We start from the raw sequence: 19,051 nt of genomic DNA on the forward strand, positions 1-19,051 counted from the left end.
AGCAAGCAGCACGGTCAGAGGGGTATGACGATCCTCCTCTGTCCCGCCCCGCAGAGCTCCCTTTACCCCCCCCCCCGCCCCCAAAGACTTAAACATACACTCACGTAAGCACACCTGCTCCGCGACCCGCAGGTGGCACTCTCGAGGTCAAGGGCGACTGGAGGCGCGGAGGGCAACGAGCCTAGTCTGGGGTGCAGGTGGCCCCAGCTACTCCACAGGCTCCCGTGGGGAGAATATGGAACCTCGGCAACTGGCCGTGACCCCCCGGTGCCTCTCGCCCCCTCGTACTCACCCAGATGATGAGGCTGTCGCACAGTGGCAGCTCGGACTGCGAAAGCGGCTGCGTTTCTTCCATGCCCGGGATGGCTGTCGACAACGCCGCTTACACCAACACTTCCCTCCTCCCTCGCGCTCCCCTAGGAGCCGGCGTCGACGACCTACTCGCTCGCCAGGAAAGCTCGGTAGCCAGGCCCAGCGCCCGCGCAGCTCACGCGCGAAGCCTCGCGCTGCCGACGTCGCCGGCGTAACCCCCTCCTCGCCGCCTCCCCCGCTCCGCCCCGCCCCTTTCCACTCCTCAGTTCGCCCCCTCCCCCGTCTGGCCCGATCCCCACCGCTCGGCACCTGAACCCCGCCCCTCCCCTCCCCTTCCCGCCCTCTTCCCACCCTCTCCTACCCCCTCCTTCCCACTCCCGCACGCCTCGCCCCGCCACACTGAGTGACCTGGGCGCGCACCAGTCACAAAGAAGGCAGGTGCCGGGGACAGAAGGGTGGGGTGGGGAGGGGGCGGGAAAAGTGGGAATAGGTTGAGCAGGAGGGATTGCTGATTGGACACCTCCTCTTGAGCTCCACCCAATCAGCGTGAGACAAGGCGGAGCCTCAGGGTGAGAGCGCGAGCGGGTGGGAACCGGTTTGTGACCTGGCAGGTACTGTGATGGCCGAGGCGGCGAGTGCGCGTGCGTGACGGGGCATTGGTGAGGCCGAACCTGGCGCAACCCAAAGGGCAAAAGCAGCAGCTGGCCTCAAGGGTACGCAGGGAGGGCTCCCGCGTCTTCCCGCCTCCTTCCTCACCAGTAGGGCAGTTCCTGGCTACACCTGTGGAGACCCACACTTTGCTTCCATAACGTCTTCAGAAATAGATCCTACCCATGAATAAAAACCACCTGAGATAGGGAAAGCTGATTTTCTTCTAGGCACTCGAAAAGGATATTTTAATTTGCAGATGTGGCAAAGAAATATGTATCTTAAGGGAGGGAAAAATCCCCAAAAGCTGCTTAAATCAAATAAGCTCTCACAAGATCACAGACCACAGACATTTTATTTTAAATGGGGCCAAAGGGAAGACCATTTTCAGGAAGTAAAAAGATTTCAAAAAACGTGGAAGATACCAATATATAATGCTTCCTATTTTTCTTTGGACAAGTTAAAAACTTGTTTTCTCTGAGATTGTTCTGGGCGAGGGGCAGTGTAAAGTTGGAAACTCTCCAAGGTACTGATACATAGCTCAGGCTGTTGAAATGGACTGGAATATTATTACTCTTACTGTTGATTTCCATCACTTAACTCATTCATAAACTCATCAATTCATGCTCTGTGTGAAAATGCAGCTGGCTCATTTATATTGCTGTGTCTTTATATTTAGATTTTGAAAGTTTAAAACTGACGGATGACTGCAATTAAAAGCCCCCAAATGTAAATCAGTCTCATTCTAAAAATACTGTATATGCATTTGCTATCCAGTCCCTTATCATTATTGCAGAACTTTCTTACCCTGTGTGGAGTCATCTTCTATTTCTGGACACTAGCGACATTAGCACTATAACTTAATGAAAAGTAAAATATATAGGAATTGAAGACCTGATCTGAGTCTTGACTTTATTCTCCACTGGCTGTTGACAGCTTTCTCCTGTGGAACCGAACCTTACACATTCCTAAAGTTATGGTAATGACACTGACCTGCCTTGCTACCCCACAGGGTCAAAAATAATAATGAATATGGAAGATTTTCATGCATTAAAAACTCCTTGGCAGATATGAGTTACTACAGTAATATATGCTTAGAAATGTATGAGAACACTTATCACTAAAAGCTACAGGTGATTAAACTACTCAAAATATTTAAGAAGAGTAAGACGCAATTGAGTTACCTTTCTGGGCTCTGTACAAGCAGAGAATAGATTCTAAGGGAAAGATGCCCAATTCTCTTCATGACACTCGATCTTCTGGGAAAATATGTGAAGGACATGATCAGTGAATTCAGAGAAGATACAAATATTTCAAACACGTATGAAAAGTTAGAATAATGCAAAACATGAATCGCTGAAATAAAACAAAATAATATTGAAAAGTGTGTTTTCATATACAATTAGAGCAAACATTTTAGAAATTTTTTTTCTATTTTTTAATTAGAAAACATTATACTAGGAAAAAAGATATTAAAAGAAAAGCCTAATACATTGCAGGCTGTCATGTAAAAAATACTGGGATTCATTTCTAAAAGTTGGTATCAATTTGGACAATTGAAAAAAACTTTTATTAAACACCATGGAATTGTAAATTGGCACAATCTTTCTGAAAAGTTTTTGAGAATAAATGTCTAGAATCTTTAAAATGTTCGAAGCCTTTAAACCAATAATTTCACTTCCAAAATCTATTCTAAGAAAATAATCAGATGCCAACAAAGTTGTTGATTGCGGTGCTATTTATCAAAGCAAAAAAAGAAACAGCCATTAAATGTCTGAAAGAGGAATGATTAAATACATTATGATATATCTATACAATGAAATATATTGTAGCTCTTAAAATATTTTGAAAGAAGTTTAATTACTCAGGAAAGTACTTACAAAATAATATTAAAATAAAATGTGATGATACAAATATATACATTTGGTGTGGATTGATCTCTGTATATACAAACACACATATTTGTATATCCCTATTTGTGTATGTTTGTGTGTGTGTGTGTGTGTATAAACCAAGAGAAAAAGAAGAGAGACTAAAAAAAAATTAAAATGTGAATCGTAATAATGATAATCTCTAGGTGTTTTTCGAATAATTGGTCAGATTTACGTTCTTTGTACTTTACAGTAATTTTGAAATTTTCTACAGTGATTTTATCATCAGATAAACTAAATCCTGAAAATGATTAAAATTTGCAAGATGGTTAGATTGCAACTGTAGAAGAATACATTCAAGAATACACACATACAGAGATATGAATCTGAACAGAGAAAGATTTGACAAGTGATTAAAATCAAGCCAAAACTTTAGTGTTATAGACACCTGATATGACTTCATATTGCCTGGATGATCTTGGGCAAGTCAATTTCAGTAAAGCCTCAGTTTCAATCTCTGTAAAGTTGAATAATATTTGTATACTTCTGTGCATTTCTGTATTGGTTAGGAATTTTTTGCTGGTAGGTGGGCGAAATCAAACCTGGTAAATTTATTTTTAAAATGTTGTTGCAAGGGTATAAGAGATGCCACAGATGCAGAGAAAAATATGAAGAACTCCGCATGGGAAAGGGCAGGTCTCGGAGCAGCTCATCAGATCTAGGTCATGAACACTATGGGAAGTCTTTTCAGGAGAACCACCTGGGGAAATATGACGAAATGGTTGCAAAGTCTTTCTAAATTATTCTATTCAAGATTGATGTTCCAGGAAGAGCAATGGATTGGTCTATCATGGGATATGTGTCCAACTCTGCCAGAGAAGATAAAGCACCTTGACTGGCTGCCCCTCCAGGACTGCAGAGCCAAGTGGAAATCATGGTGCCATTGCCTGGTGTAAATGGAGTAGGGGCAAAGGATACCGGCAGACAAAGTAAAGAGAGCAGTTCTCTCCACCAGTTCTCTCATATGGTTGCTGTGAATACCAAATGCATATAAAATGCCTACCTAACAGAAATCATAGCTCCTAATAGTTGTTCAATCTATTTTAGCTATTATTTACACTATGTGTAATGTCTTAAGGGGTGTGTGTGTCTGTTTGCATTCATTTAAAAAAATGAAAGAAGATATATTAAATATTGGTAGAGGTTATTCATGATGATATTCTGCAATGCAGGACCCTTAACCAATCGTGCTGGGCAGGGAACAGCAACCAGCAACACCACAGAGACAAGCTGGGTCATTAACCTGATGGGCCAGAGCAGGAATGCCAACCTTTAAAAAAAGAAAACCAGAAATGTTTTAAGAGAAAAACTACAGCAGGATGGGATTTTAAGCTCTGAGTGGGCCTCTAAGTAGATGGATGTATGATAAAAAGGAGAGAATCCTTGACTAGGTACCTTAAAAAGAATCATGATAGGCTCTACTTCTAAAAAGGAAATTTGTGCCTTGCACATACAAGTCATAAACTGAAAAAATGGAGAAGTCTAAGGTTTTCCCTGCTGATATCTGGATACCATGAATGGCTGAGAGTGGGCACGAGCTAGAAGAAAACTCTGGCTGGACAGATCTAGACATTCAGGAAGAGAAGCCATTCAAGCAGAGTGACCATATCAGCAGCAAATTATCCAGTGGAACTCACCAGCAAAGCATTCATTCAAGAAGCAAATCACAGAAGATCCTACATCCAATCAGCATCAAGGTCCACAGTGACTTAAATGCAACATCAGATACTTGTAGATTGGGACAGTTTTCAGAATCTGGGAGATCCTTTGGATTAGCATGTCCAGGCCCTGAGAAAGGGGATTCACAAGCCCTAGGCAGAGTCCTAGGGAAGAGAGATGACGAAAATCAGCATTTTGAAACAGCTTCTAATTCTTAGGCCTGTGGTCATACTTGGTGCAAGTGCCAAGCTCTACTGCACTGTTGAGGGAGGCAAGACCAATCCCAAACACTATCCATGGGTGAGCTTTAGCCTTCTGATAAAGAGACAGTCTTGGACAGAAATGACTTTCCACTCAGTGGATCTGAACATTTAGGTGATGGGGTTAGGACAGACTTTATCCCCACAGGTGTTTTCAGCCTTGGTACCTGTTGAGGTAGAGACGAGAGAAAGAGGATCAAGGGTTAAAAAGGAATACTTCACCCTAGCCAGGAGCTGACTTCTGTTATGAAATTAATGCTCATTTGGAGACTGTCACTGATAACTTTGCTTCGGGGGCTTTTATAGACTGAAGTTTAAGATTTTTATTTCACTTAATGAAACTGCCTTTTAATGCATTTCAGTTCAGTGCTTACAAGAGATGTTATCACTAACTTGTTGGGCTGCTCCAAATGAGATTATTCTAAGATTTCAATGGAAAAGCTCAAGCCAAGTTCAAGTTCAAAGTAAGGCTGATGGCATCCCTGTCGCTGATGAATGTACATCTACAGGGCAAGGGATTTTCAGTTTATACTCAGAAAAAAATTGCAGGAAATAGACTCTGAGATGGAGATTAGCATGCAGGAAGTTTATTAAGAAATGTCCTTGGGGGAGGTCCCATTGCGGCTCAGCAGTAAGAAACCTGACTAATATCCATGAGGATGCGGGTTTGATACCTGGCCTCACTCAGTAGCCCGTGTTGCCGTGAGTGAGCTGCAAAGTAGACTGCAGACCTGGCGGCTCAGATCAGGCACTGCTATGGCTGTGGTGTAGGCCCACAGCTGCAGCTCTGATTCAACCCCTGACGTGGGAACTTCCATATTCTCCATAAGAACAGCCCTAAAAAGAAAAGAAGAAGGAGAGGAGAAGAAGAAGAGGGAGGGACAGGGACAGGGAGAGGAGCCCTTGGGAATAGCAGACATGAAAGGAAGGGAAGGGAAGAAAGCAGAAGTGTGCAGAGGGAGAAAGAAAGCAGTGGTGCAGTCCTGGTGAAAGCCCCAACCAACCCCTGCAGAGTTCTCAAGCTGGAATGACCTTTCTGCATTGTCTGAGTTTGGATGAAGGAGGATTGCCCCTAGGCCTCCAGTTGTGCCCATGGTCATTTTGAGCAGGGTGGGGTGCTGTCAATAAGAGTGGTAAAGCATAGTTCAGAAAGAACATGGACAAGTAAACATAACTGGCACAACAGTATCACAGCCACAAAATTAAAATGGAAGAGTGTTGGCATCCTCGGTTCTTGCACTGAGAAGCCAGCAAAATGGAAAGGGGTTGTAGCCACAGTTATAATTTCATGTAGGGACTTGGTGTTGAACTAAACAATGCTGCTTGGGAGGACTTAAAACTGGGGTGCCTGGGGAAACAAAATTACAAAAGATAATCACAATGCACATTGATATTATCAATCGTAACTTAAACCCATATTTTCAAAAACTAAAAACAACAGGTAACAAAAATAAACATTTAGTAAGATGTCACCAACCTAAAGTATCACCTTAAACATAAACGTCTGTACTTTCTATCTGAGTTGAAGTGAATCATAAGACATGGCATCATTTTACACTCTATTCAAAGAGATGATCCAGGGTCCTCATTCTGTCGATGACCTGTTTCTTCTATACAAAAATCCTTCTAATCCATGTAAGCAGATTTTTAAAATAAAATCTAAGCACTGACACATAGTGGCTAATCACTTAATCCGCAGATGTTTGTCTCTAAAATGCAAGCAAAATCTAACTTTATTTAGTTTTTTATTTTTTATTATAATTTATTTATTTTGTTTTTTATTTTTTATTGTAGTTGATTAACAATGTTCTGTCAATTTCTGCTGTACAGCAAAGTGACCCAGTTATACATATATGTACATTTTTTTTCACATTACATTATCCTCCATCATGTTCCATCACAAGTGATCAGATATAGTTCCTTGGGCTATATAGTAGAATTTCATTGTTTATCCATTCCAAATGCAATAGTTTGCATCTACTAAACCCAAACTCTCAGTCCCTCCTACTCCCTCCCCCTTCCTCTCAGCAACCACAAGTCTCTTCTCCATGTCCATGAGTTTGTTTCTTTTCTGTAGGTAGGTTCATTTATACCATATATTAGACTCCACAAAATCTTTTTTTTTTTTTTTTGTATTTTCTAGGGTTGCACCTGTGGCATATGGAGGCTCCCAGGCTAGGGGTCGAATCAGAGCTGTAGCTGCCAGTCTACACCACAGCCACAGCAAGATGGGGTCCAAGCCAGATCTGCGACCTACACCACAGGTCACAGCAATGCTGGATCCTTAACCCACTGAGAAAGGCCAGGGATCGAACCCACAACCTCATGGTTCCTAGTCAGATTCGTTCGTTAACCACTGAGCCATGACGGGAACTCTGACAAAATCTAACTTTATGGTGTATCTACCCAAGCTACCTCCTATTGGTTTCAAGGGTATTGAAAATAAATCTTTTTAAAATGAATAGTTATTTAATTTACATCATATAAATGGAAAGCGAATAAAATCACATTCATGAGACAAGGTTCACAGAAAGGATGACAGGAATCACTGTATTAGAAACACCGTATTTTATTATAGCTTGAGAAAACTGTATTTGAAACTGTTGTGTCTAAAGACAGTGTTCTGAAACCTCCACACATATCAACTGAAAATAGAGTAAAGTGATTCTTGCTGGAGAAGATATAATATCTTGCTGACTCTTTATGTGTCAGATAATATAACATATAGAATACAATAGATCCTAAAATACTAAAATGGTAGAAGAAAGAAATTTATCAGATCATTTAAGGGCAGAGGAAGACAGGGGTTATCTAACCATGAACAATAAAAACAAGCTGGACTGTTGAAAACAAAGATAGAAATGAGAGGAAAGATGTGTGAAGGGTTTGCTAATATGAGCGTTTGTAGGAAATACCTAGATGTCCTATTATGGTTAATACAACTTTTGAAATATTTTAACCAGATAAATAAATCCATCCATAATGTGATTTGGAAATATTTTCCAGATATCCTAAAAACAATACAAAACAAACAAATTTGAAAAATGATCAGGGCACACTCTCTGACATGAACGACAGCAACATCTTCTCAGATCCACCTCTTAGAGTATTGACAATGAAAACAAAAATAAACAAATGGGACCTAATCAAACTTAAAAGTTTTTGCCCAGCAAAGGAAACCCTAAACAAAACAAAAAGAAAACCCACAAAAATGGGAGAAAATGTTTCCAAGTGAATCAACTGACAAGGGATTCATCTCCAAAATTTATAAACACCTTCTGCAGCTCCATACCAAAAAACAAACAAACAACCCCATCCAAAAATGGGCAGAAGATCTAAACAGACACTTCTCCAAAGAAGACATACAGATGGCCAAAAAACACATGAAAAGATGTTCAACATCACTCACTATTAGAGAAATGCAAATCAAAACCACGATGAGGTACCACCTTACACCAGCCAGAATGGCCATCATCCAAAAGTCTACAAACAGTAAGTGCTGGAGACGGTGTGGAGAAAAAGGGAGCCTAGTACACTGTTGGTGGGATTGTAAATTGGTGCAACCACTGTGGAAAGCAGTATGGAGATTCCTCAGAAAACTAAACATAGAACTACCATTTGATCCAGCAGTCCCGCTCCTGGGCATCTATCCAGAAAAAACCACGACTCGCAAAGACACATGTACTACAATGTTCATTGCAGCACTATTTACCATAGCCAAAACATGGAAACAACCTAAATGTACATCAACAGAGGAGTGGATCAAGAAGATGTGGTACATATACACAATGGAATATTACTCAGCCATTAAAAAGAATGAAATACCGGCATTTTTAGCAAAATGGATGGACCTAGAAATTATCATACTAAGTGAAGTCAGCCATACAATGAGACACCAACATCCAATGCTTTCACTGACATGTGGAATCTGAAAAAAGGACAGACTGAACTTCTTTGCAGAACAGATGCTGACTTAGACATTGAAAAACTTATGGTCTCTGGAGGAGACAGTTTGGGGGGTGGGGGGATGTGCTTGGGCTGTGGGATGGAAATCCTGTGAAATCAGATTGTTATGATCATTACACAACTACAGATGTGACAAATTCATTTGAATAATTAAAAAAATAAAAAAAAATGATCAGGGCTTAGCCTTACATAGAAAATAGAGTAATGACTCATTTCATTAACATATGGGTCTTCACACTTGAACAATGTTTTATATGAAGATGATTGGTAACCAAGAAAATAACTAATCCTGAAGCTATAATAAACTACAACAACGACAGTAATAATAAAAGGTAAAATTTATGAAGTACTTATTAGGTGCCACGCACTATTTCAAGTGCTTCATCTTTACTAATTCAATTGACAAGTAGGTAACACTATTTTACAGATGAAGAAACTGATCATATAACAAAAATTTGATTTTTTAAAGCTTTATTAAAATGTAATTGATAATATACAGCACAAATGAATCTCTCCACAGAAAAGAAACTCATGGACTCAGAGAACAGACTTGGGGTTGCCGGGGCGGGGGGGGGGGGGAGGAAGTGGGATGGACTGGGAGTCTGGGGTTAATAGATGCAAACTATTGCCTTTGGACTGGATGAGCAATGAGATCCTGCTTTATATAGCACTGGGAACTATATCTAGTCACTTATGATGGAATATGATGGAGGATAATGTGAGAAAAAGAATGTATATATGTATGTGTGACTGGGTCACTTTGCTGTACAGTAGAAAATTGACAGAACACTGTAAACCAGTTATAATGTAAAAAATAAAAATCATTAAAAATATAATTGATATACAAAATTTATACACATTTAATATGTACGTAGTGATGAGTTTGGATAGCTGCCTATACCTGTGATACTGTTACCATAATCAAGGTTTTAAACCCAGCCATCACCTCCAAAAATTTCCTTGTGTCCTTTGTGTGTGTGTGTGTGTGTGTGTGTGTGTGTTGTGGTTAAAAACTGATTTTTTAAAAGATAATCTTTGCAAAAGATTGTCATTATTGTTTCTGTATGTTCCCTAGCTACTGAAATACTTCTTCAGGCAGTCAAGATTCTTTTTGTTCAACACGGTGAAGCAAGCGAAGCCAACATGTTTAGATGAGTGAAATTAATTGTTGCCTTTAGAGAATCTGCTGACTGAAAGCTAGTGATTGCAACATATCACTGAGAGACCTTAAATGGATTAAGCTTTCGACATTTTTATCTGAAGATGTGTTTGACCTATTATTTCAAATACGATTTTTCTTATAAACTTCACGTGATTTTTCTGAGGCATAATTAAGTTGACCATCCATATTAAATAGATAACTGACCTACTCTTAAAAGTATATATTTTTTTATGTTCAAATATGTTTTTTCAGATTAGGGTTGCCGTATTCATTATTTTTCTATCTCCATATGTATTTCAGTAGTAGCCAAAATACTTACCCTCTAACCTTTTAATGTCTTCTTAGAAGAAGGACATACTCTTACATAACCACATATAATTATCACATTTGGGAAACTTAACATTGATACAATATTATTGTTTAACACGGAATCCTTCTTTAAATTTAACTAATTGTCCTCAATTATTTTTCTCCAGTCTGGAATCCAAAAATCAAGGAATATGCATTGTGTTTCTTGCCAAGTTGCTTCAGTCTAAATCTAGGTCACTTCCCCAGCCTATGTGTGTGTCTGTATGATATCTCATGACAGCAATATTTTTGAATGGTCAGTCCAGAAAGATTTTTCAGATTGTTTCTTCATGATCAGATTTGGTTTAACCATTTTTAGCAGAGATTATATTATAAGCTCAGTGCATCACATTGGCAGGAACGTGAATTTATGTTTTGGTTTTGTTTTTGGTCTTTTTAGGGCCACACCTGCGGCATATGGAGGTTTCCCGGCTAAGGGTCGAACTGGAGCTGTAGCTGCTGGCCTACACCACAGCCATAGCAATGCCAGAGCCAAGCTGCTTCTGCAACCTACACCACAGCTCACAGCAATGCCGCCAGATCCTTAACCCACTGAGCGAGGCCAGGGATCCAACCTGTGTTCTCATGGATACTAGTCAAATGCGTTTCCACTGAGCCAAGATGGGTTGCCGTATTCATTATTTAGAATAATGAATTTAGATTGTTCAATTATGGGAGGTACATGAATTTAGATTGTTCAATTATGGGAGATGTTAAATTTTATCATTTAGTTATGATAGTGTCCACAAGATTTCTCCACTGTGAAGAATTTTTCCATTGTAATTACTTAGTAATTTGAGTGTGTGAATATATGGTTCCCCAAAAGTTTGTCACCCAAAGTTTTTAGCATCCATTGTTAGTTATTGCCTGAATTAATTATTACCATGGTGGTCACAAAATGGTGATTTTCTTCTTCCATTCTTCCTTTTATATCTATTAGCTGACATTAATCTGTTGGAAAAAAAAAAAACTTTCCTCTTCTATCCACACCCACTTTAAAATTTTTAAAGTGTATTTATGGATTCATAAATATATTCTCATTCAATATGATATAATTAATTTTTGTTACTTTTTAAATCATCGAATTGTCCCAAATTCAGCCAGTGGGAACACTTCAAGTTGGCTTCCACATCCTTTCTGCATACTTCTGCTGTTTTTAAGCACTTCTATACCTACAATGTTCTAGGTTCCCTTTGTACTTTCCTGTTCCTATCCTGGAATCAGCCATTTCTCAAAGAAGTCGTGCCTCCATTTTATGGGAAATGGTGTTTAGTAAGGCTAAGTTTCTGTGTCCAAAGCATGTTAGATTTCTTAATTATAATTTTGGGAGTTCTCGTAGCGGCGCAGTGGTTAACGAATCCGACTAGGAACCATGAGGTTGCGGGTTCGGTCCCTGCCCTTGCTCAGTGGGTTAATGATCCAGTGTTGCCGTGAGCTGTGGTATAAGTTGGAGACGTGGCTCGGATCCCGCGTTGCTATGGCTCTGGCGTAGGCCGGTGGCTACAGCTCTGATTGGACCTCTAGCCTGGGAACCTCCATATGCCGCGGAGCCGCCCAAGAAATAGCAAAAAGACAAAAAAAAAAAAATTATAATTTTGATCCTTAGACATGAAATTTTAGTCCTGTGTTAAAATAAGAATACCTCTGTAAAATCTAAAGTATTGAACCTAAAAGCCAATTACACTTCAGGGTGAAAGAATTTATCAGCCCATTTATTTTTATTTTTATTTTTATTTTTTAGTCTTTTTGCCATTTCTTGGGCTGCTCCCGCAGCATATGGAGGTTCCCAGGCTAGGGGTTGAATCAGAGCTGTAGCCACCAGCCTGCGCCAGAGCCACAGCAACGTGGGATCTGAGCCACATCTGCAACCTACACCACAGCTCACAGCAACACTGGATCCTTAACCCACTGAGCAAAGCCAGGGATCGAACCCACAACCTCATGGTTCCTAGTCGGATTCATTAACCACTGAGCCATGACGGGAACTCCCAGCCCATTTATTTTATAAGGAATTGGAAGAAGAAAGAATGAGGACACTGGATGATGTGAAAGGAAGGGTGGGGGCAATAGGGAAGTGAGAAGAGTCCATCGATGGGAAGAAAGCTAAGATCAGTTTCTTCTATGCCGGGCAACATCATGTATGCAATTTACTTATTTATTTATTTATTTATTTTATTTTAATTACTGAATGAATTTTTATTACATTTATAGGTGTACAACAATCATCACAACTAAATTTTATAGCATTACCACCTCAAACCCTTGGTTCTTCCCCCAACCCCACAACCTGTCTTCTTTGGAAACCATAAGTTTTTCACAGTCTGTGCGTCAATCTGTTCTGCAAAGTTCATTGTGTCCTTTTTTAGATTCCACATGTAAGTGATAGCATGAGATGTTGATGTCTCATTGTCTGATTGCCTTCACTTATCATGATAATTTCTGGGTCCATCCATGTTGCTGCAAATGCTGTTATTTCTTTCCTTTTAATGGCTGAGTAATATTCCATCATGTATATGTACCACATCTTCCTTGTCCACTCATCTGTCGATGGACATTTAGGTTGTTGCCATGTCTTGGCTATTGTATGTAGTGCTACAATGAACATCGGAGTACTGCAATTTAAATTAATCCTTACAACAATCCTTATTTTTGCAAATGAGGGAGTAACTTCAAAGTTGCAGTGTGTATGGCAGATACCTCAGAACTAAAACCCTTTCTGTTTGGCCTGAAAACCTCATCTGTGTCTTCTACTGCCCCATGCTGTTCCCCCTCCAAGCAAGGAGCTAAAAAGACAAGTTTCACCCACTTCAAGTTTTGAGAAAAGCAAATTATAACCATTCTATTTTCCCTGTTTCACTGTGACCTGTATGGAGAGCCACTCTGACAAATATTGTCCTTCGGTTGAGAATAAGTTTCAAATATTTCCCTCTACTGCTCAGGAAATCTGTGGGAAACTATTCTATTTCATTCGCTTTCGGTGTTGATTCAAAAAGAACAGATAGGCATCTCAAATTGAATGCTCTCCCAAATGGATTATTCATTACAAGTACTGCCTGTTGCCAGAAGTTGGTGCTAGTGGTGGGAAAGCATGTTGTAGGCTTGTAAGAGATAACTGAGGCAAGCTGCCTGAAAAACAGCATCGGGTACAAAACCCAGAAGAGCATGCTTTGCTCCCTTTCTTATTATTACCTTGGCCAAGTTCCTGAACTCTCTTGGTTCTCAGTTTTCTCACTGTAAATGATAATAAAAGCTTGCTTGCCTGGAGAAAGAAGGCAGGGTGGGACATCAACAACTATGTATTAAGTATCTTATAGAAATAGAACATTGTCTTTGACATTGGTCATGTGGAGGAATATAAGGCAGAATGTCAACCCTTACTATGATTGCCATCTAATTGAGGGTGCTGAACTTTCATATAAAAGAGGCAAATCAATTTTGTAGTACACCATGTAAGTGTCAAAGGCAAGAGAACAGAATAATCAGCAGAGACACTAAAAGCGTCCCAATTTAACATAACAATAAAATGCAACTTTCTCTTTGTTCTACCAATGTTGCATAAATGAGAATAAGAAACAAAAAAGGAAAGAGCAAAGGAACAATAGAACGAATGAAGAGGGAAGGGAGAAAGGACAGGAGAAAGCATAGGAGGAGCAATAATGATAACTGTGTAGGTAAATAAAGTCATTATTAATGTATTTTTATTTGCAACTCCTTTTCCTATATGATTTAAAGAAAAATAAGAATAAGTCTCCCAGAGTTCCCATCCTAGTGCAGTGGAAACGAATCCAACTAGGAACCATGAGGTTGTGGGTTCAATCCCTGGCCTTGCTCAGTGGGTTAAGGATCCAGTGTTGCTATGAGCTATGGTGTAGGTCACAGACGTGGCTCGGATCCAGCGTTGCTGTGGCTCTGGCATAGGCTGGCAGCAACAGTTCGATTAGACCCCTGGCCTGGAAACCTCCATATGCCATGGATGCGCCCCTAAAAAGACAAAAGACAAAAAAAAAAAAAAAGGAGTTCCTGTCGTGGCGCAGCAGAAATGGATCTGACCAGGAACCATGAGGTTGCCGATTCAATCCCTGGCCTTGCTCAGTGGGTTAAGGATCTGGCATTGCCATGAGCTGTGGTGTAGGTCACAGATGCGGCTCGGATCTGGCTTGCTGTGGCTGTGGCTGTGGCATAGGCTGGCAGCTGTTGCTCCAATTTGACCCCTAGCCTGAGACCCACCATATGCCATGGGTGCGGCCCCGAAAAGACAAAAAGACAAAAAACAAAAACAAACAACATAAAAAGGAATAAGTCTCATAATGATAGGTACACAATGCATAGAAAGTAATGTGTGACAATAACATAAAGGGAGGAATGGAATTGTATAAGAACAAATATTTTGTATATGATTGAAGCTAAGTTGATACTAACTCAAACTAGATTGTTATGAATTAAAATGTTAATTATAATCTCTAGGACAACCACTAAGAAAATAACTTGAATGTGTAGGAAAAAGTGAGAAAGGAATCAAAATAGTATACTATTATATATATATATATTAATATATATATACCCAATGGAGGAATTGAGGAACAAGAAAAGATATAAGACAGAGAACCTTTTCAAAGTAGAAGTCCTTCCTTATCATTACATTAAATGTAAATGAAATTAAAAATGCCAAGCAAAAGCAAAAAATGGTAGAATGTATTAAAAAACATGATCCAACCTATGCTGTCTACAAGCTACTCAATTTAGATTCAAAGATAACCTAGGTGTAAAATTAGGAGATACGAAAAAATATTCCATACAAACACTAACCAAAACACAGCTGGATTGTCTATATCAATATCAGACAAACTAGAGTTTAAGAAAAATTGTTATAAAAGACAAAAAGTTCATTACATAATGATAAAAAGAGCAATCCATCAAGAAGATATGTTAAGTATTAAACACCTAACCAGAACCCCAAAATATATGAAGCAAAAAACAAAGGGAAAAATAGTTGGCTTCCCAGTAATAGCAGAACACATATACACTATACACTATAGTTTCAATAATGGATAGAACAATTAAAAGATCAGCAAGGAAACAGAGAACTTGAACATTATATGCCAACTAGATCTAAGAGACATATATAGTCAATGCCTCCCAATGACAGCAGGACACATTCTTCTCAAGTGCATATGGAATATTCTCCAGGAAATACCATACGTCACGCTACAAAATAAATTTTGATATCTTTGAAAAGACTGAAACCATATAATACATTTTTTTTCTCACCCAAGGGAATAAACTGATAAGTCAGTGTAAAAGTCCTAGAAGAAAACACAGAGGAAACATTTACAACATTCAGTTTCGCAACAATTCTTGCATAAGGTACCGAAAGCACAAACAACAAAAGCAAAATTACTCAAGTAATTACCTCAGTCATTTACAAAAATTAATTCAAGTGAATCAAAGACCTAAATGTAAGAGCTAAAACTGTACAACTTTTGCAAGAAAACATAGGTGTAAATCTTCATGACCTTGGATTAGGCAATGGTTTCTTAAATAATGATACCAAAAGTACAAGCAATGAAGGAATAAAAATAGATAATTTGGACTTTATAAAAATACATTCCCTTCCGTTCATCAAAGGATGTTATTATTTAAATAAAGTCAACTACAGAATGGGAGAAAATACTTGCATATCATCTATCTGTTAAGAGACTTGAATGCAGAATACATAAATAACTTAAAATTCAACAACAGAAAGATCCAACAATCTAGTTTAAAAGTGGGCAAGGGAGTTCCCGTCGTGGCGCAGTGGTTAACGAATCCGACTAGGAACCATGAGGTTGCGGGTTCGATCCCTGCCCTTGCTCAGTGGGTTAACGATCCGGCGTTGCCGTGAGCTGTGGTGTAGGTTGCAGACGCGGCTCGGATCCTGCGTTGCTGTGGCTCTGGCGTAGGCCAGCAGCTACAGCTCCGATTAGACCCCTAGCCTGGGAACCTCCATATGCCATGGGAGCGGCCCAAAGAAATAGCAAAAAGACAAAAAAAAAAAAAAAAAAGTGGGCAAGGGATCTAATAGACTTTTTTCCAAAGAAGATATTTTAATGATCAATAAGAATATATAGATACTCAAAATCATTAGAAACTAGGGAATTACAAGTGAAAACCCCAATGAGACACCACTTCAACCCCCCCCCCCACTGGAAAACAGAATCAAAAACACAGAAAATAACAAGTGTTGGTATGGTATGGAGAAATTAAAGCACTTACATATTGCTGGAAATAATGTACAATGGTGTATCCACAATGGGATGCAGCGTAGTTCCTCAAAAGGTTAAATACTGAGTTAGCATATGATCCAGCAATTCTACTTCTAGGTATGTACCCGGAAGAAGTGAAAACAGGTGTTTAAAACTTGTATGTGAATGTTCATAACAACACTATTTACAATAGCTAAAAGGTAGTAACAACCCAGTGTCCACCAGCAGATGAATGGATAAACAAAACATGGTATCTACATATAGAGAAATGTTATTCAGCCATAAAAAGGGATGAAGTACTAATTCATGCTAATACTTAGATAAACCTTGAAAACATTACACTAAATGAAAGAAGCCAGACACAAAAGGCCACATATTGTATGATTGTATTTATATGAAATGTCCAGAACAGACAAATCCATGGGGACAGAGAGCAGATTAGTGTTTGCCAGGTGCTGGAGGGGGAGGGGAATGGTCGGTGACAGCTTATTGGGCACAGTGTTTCTTTGGAAAATGATGAAGTAAACATCGTGCATGTACTAAACACCACTGGGTTATACAATTGTAAATGATGAAAAGCGTGACTTCTACCTCCTGTGAATTTTAGCTCAGTGTAGGAGGAGAGAGAAAGCACTGAATAATTCTTATTTTATGCCCAGTCTTATCCTAGGCCTTTTCCATCTGTTTTCTCATCCATCCAAGTGGACCCATAAAGTCATTTGTCCATGAATAGGTCATGACTTAATTGAAGAGAATTTCCCAACTGGAATTAAAACTTTAGAATTTGCAACTCAGAGACTTGGAGAATAGACTTGTGGCTGCCAAGGGGGAGGGGGAGAGGAAGAGGGAGGGGGAAGGGGAGGGAGTGGGATGGACTGGGAGTCTGGCATTAATAGATGCAAACTATTGTATTTGGAGTGGATAAGCAATGAGATCCTGCTGTATAGCACTGAGAACTATATCTAGTCACTTATGATGGAGCATAATGTGAGACAAAGAACGTGTATATGTATGTGTGACTGTGTCACTTTGCTGTACAGTAGACAATTGACAGAACGCTATAAACCAACTATAATGGTAAAAATAAAAATCAGTAAAAAATAATAGTTAAAAAAAATCCTTTAGAACTTGCTCTGATTCCACCTCCTCTGTGAAGCATTCTCTTAACTCTCCCTGGGGGAAGAAAAAATGGCTACAAATTAGGTAACACTTCTCTACCTTTTTTCAGCTTCTGATATTGGCACACGTTATGCCTTGGCTTTACTTTTACATTTATTTTCTTTTAAAAGGCGACATGTTTGTTGCTTAGTTTATGAGCTCCTCAAGAATAGGACTAGTCTTTCATGTTTATAGTTCTGTGCTCAGTACATAGTACATGCTCAATGAAGGTTTTCACTGGCCAGCTGGAGTCACATATTTGGTTCCTGTAAATATACTACATTAATGGCTCCTAAAATAGCCATGTCTATTTGCCTTGCCTGTGCAACACTCAGCATCTATTTCCCAGAACAAAACTAGGTCACATCTGGGACGCATGAACAGTTTTACGAAAAGTTCTGTCTGAAACTTAAAACCCTGCAGTGTATATCAAATATAATCAAGCTGATGATGCCAAAAAACTGTAGAGGATTAAAACTTCATTATTACATTTTTGGTCTTTGCTCTTTTACTTCACGTAATAAGTTTTATAGCAACAGAACGATTTGCACAAGTTGAAAAATCAAAACAGGATGAAAATGGCAAAACGCAAAGCAAAATGTTTCACTTGATGCATCTTCTTTGTGACTTCTCCCCTACACTGCAGTTATTTTGGACAAGGCCTGTTTGATTATTGGGACAACTTGTGTGCAAGGGATCTAAGACATCTCTGCCCTCCAGTAAAAATGTGCATCAAGAGAAAAAGTAGATCTCTATTAATAAAGAGGATCTGAAGATGAGAGCCTCTCCTGACTGCAGTGATGTGTAGGATGCTTCAGCCAGGGAGGCACTTGAAATTAACTGCCCTTGATGGTTTCTGGGGACAACAGTTAAATTAGCTGGGTGCCCACAAACCTTTTGCTGTGCTGCAATACACTTCACGGGTTCCTGATACTTTTTCTCTTGTTTGTCATCTTTAAAGTATCTTGCGTGTTGTGTGTGTGTGTAAAGGAGGCAAGTCACTTCCTTTCTGATAGCAAATCCTTGGGAAATTATAAATCATTCCAAAACAGTTAGGCATTTGAGCATGTTAGGCATTCCATGAATTATGTTATGCCTACTCACCCCCACCCTACCTTACACCTAGGTCCCTAAAATGGCACAAAAATTCATGTAATTGCTCTTTGCTGCACCATTTCTCTTCGAATTTTTTTTAAAAACCGAGAACAATATTTTACATCTTCATAAATGTTAATACTTTGTTGTTGGTCAGGCTAAACAGGCTGATTAATCCCCATGCTTTCTCTTTTGCTGTGTTGACATTTCCTATTGGAGAAAGGAGGTCATCTGATGGAAAGGACCTGAGTCCTGTGTCTCAAATTCTTA

General features: G+C 39.4%; 1 protein-coding gene across 2 annotated transcripts in view; it reads right to left on the minus strand.

Moving 5' to 3' along the window:
- Window positions 1-540, minus strand: part of HOOK1 (hook microtubule tethering protein 1) — a 74,455-nt gene extending 73,915 nt beyond the window's left edge. For both annotated transcript variants that reach the window (XR_014808143.1, XM_084964914.1), the window contains exon 1: window positions 293-540. Coding sequence is in view for 1 of the 2 variants with exons in the window: in XM_084964914.1 (XP_084821040.1) it covers window positions 293-355 (63 nt within the window). In the remaining variant the exon portion in view is untranslated. The remainder of the gene's footprint in view (window positions 1-292) is intronic.
- Between the last annotated feature and the right edge of the window lie 18,511 nt (window positions 541-19,051).

Source organism: Sus scrofa, chromosome 6, assembly GCF_054392235.1.
Source record: "Sus scrofa isolate SSC_HxYL_T2T_F1_AM1 chromosome 6, Sscrofa_HxYL_maternal_Yorkshire_Landrace_v2.0, whole genome shotgun sequence".
Taxonomy (NCBI): Eukaryota; Metazoa; Chordata; class Mammalia; order Artiodactyla; family Suidae; genus Sus; species Sus scrofa.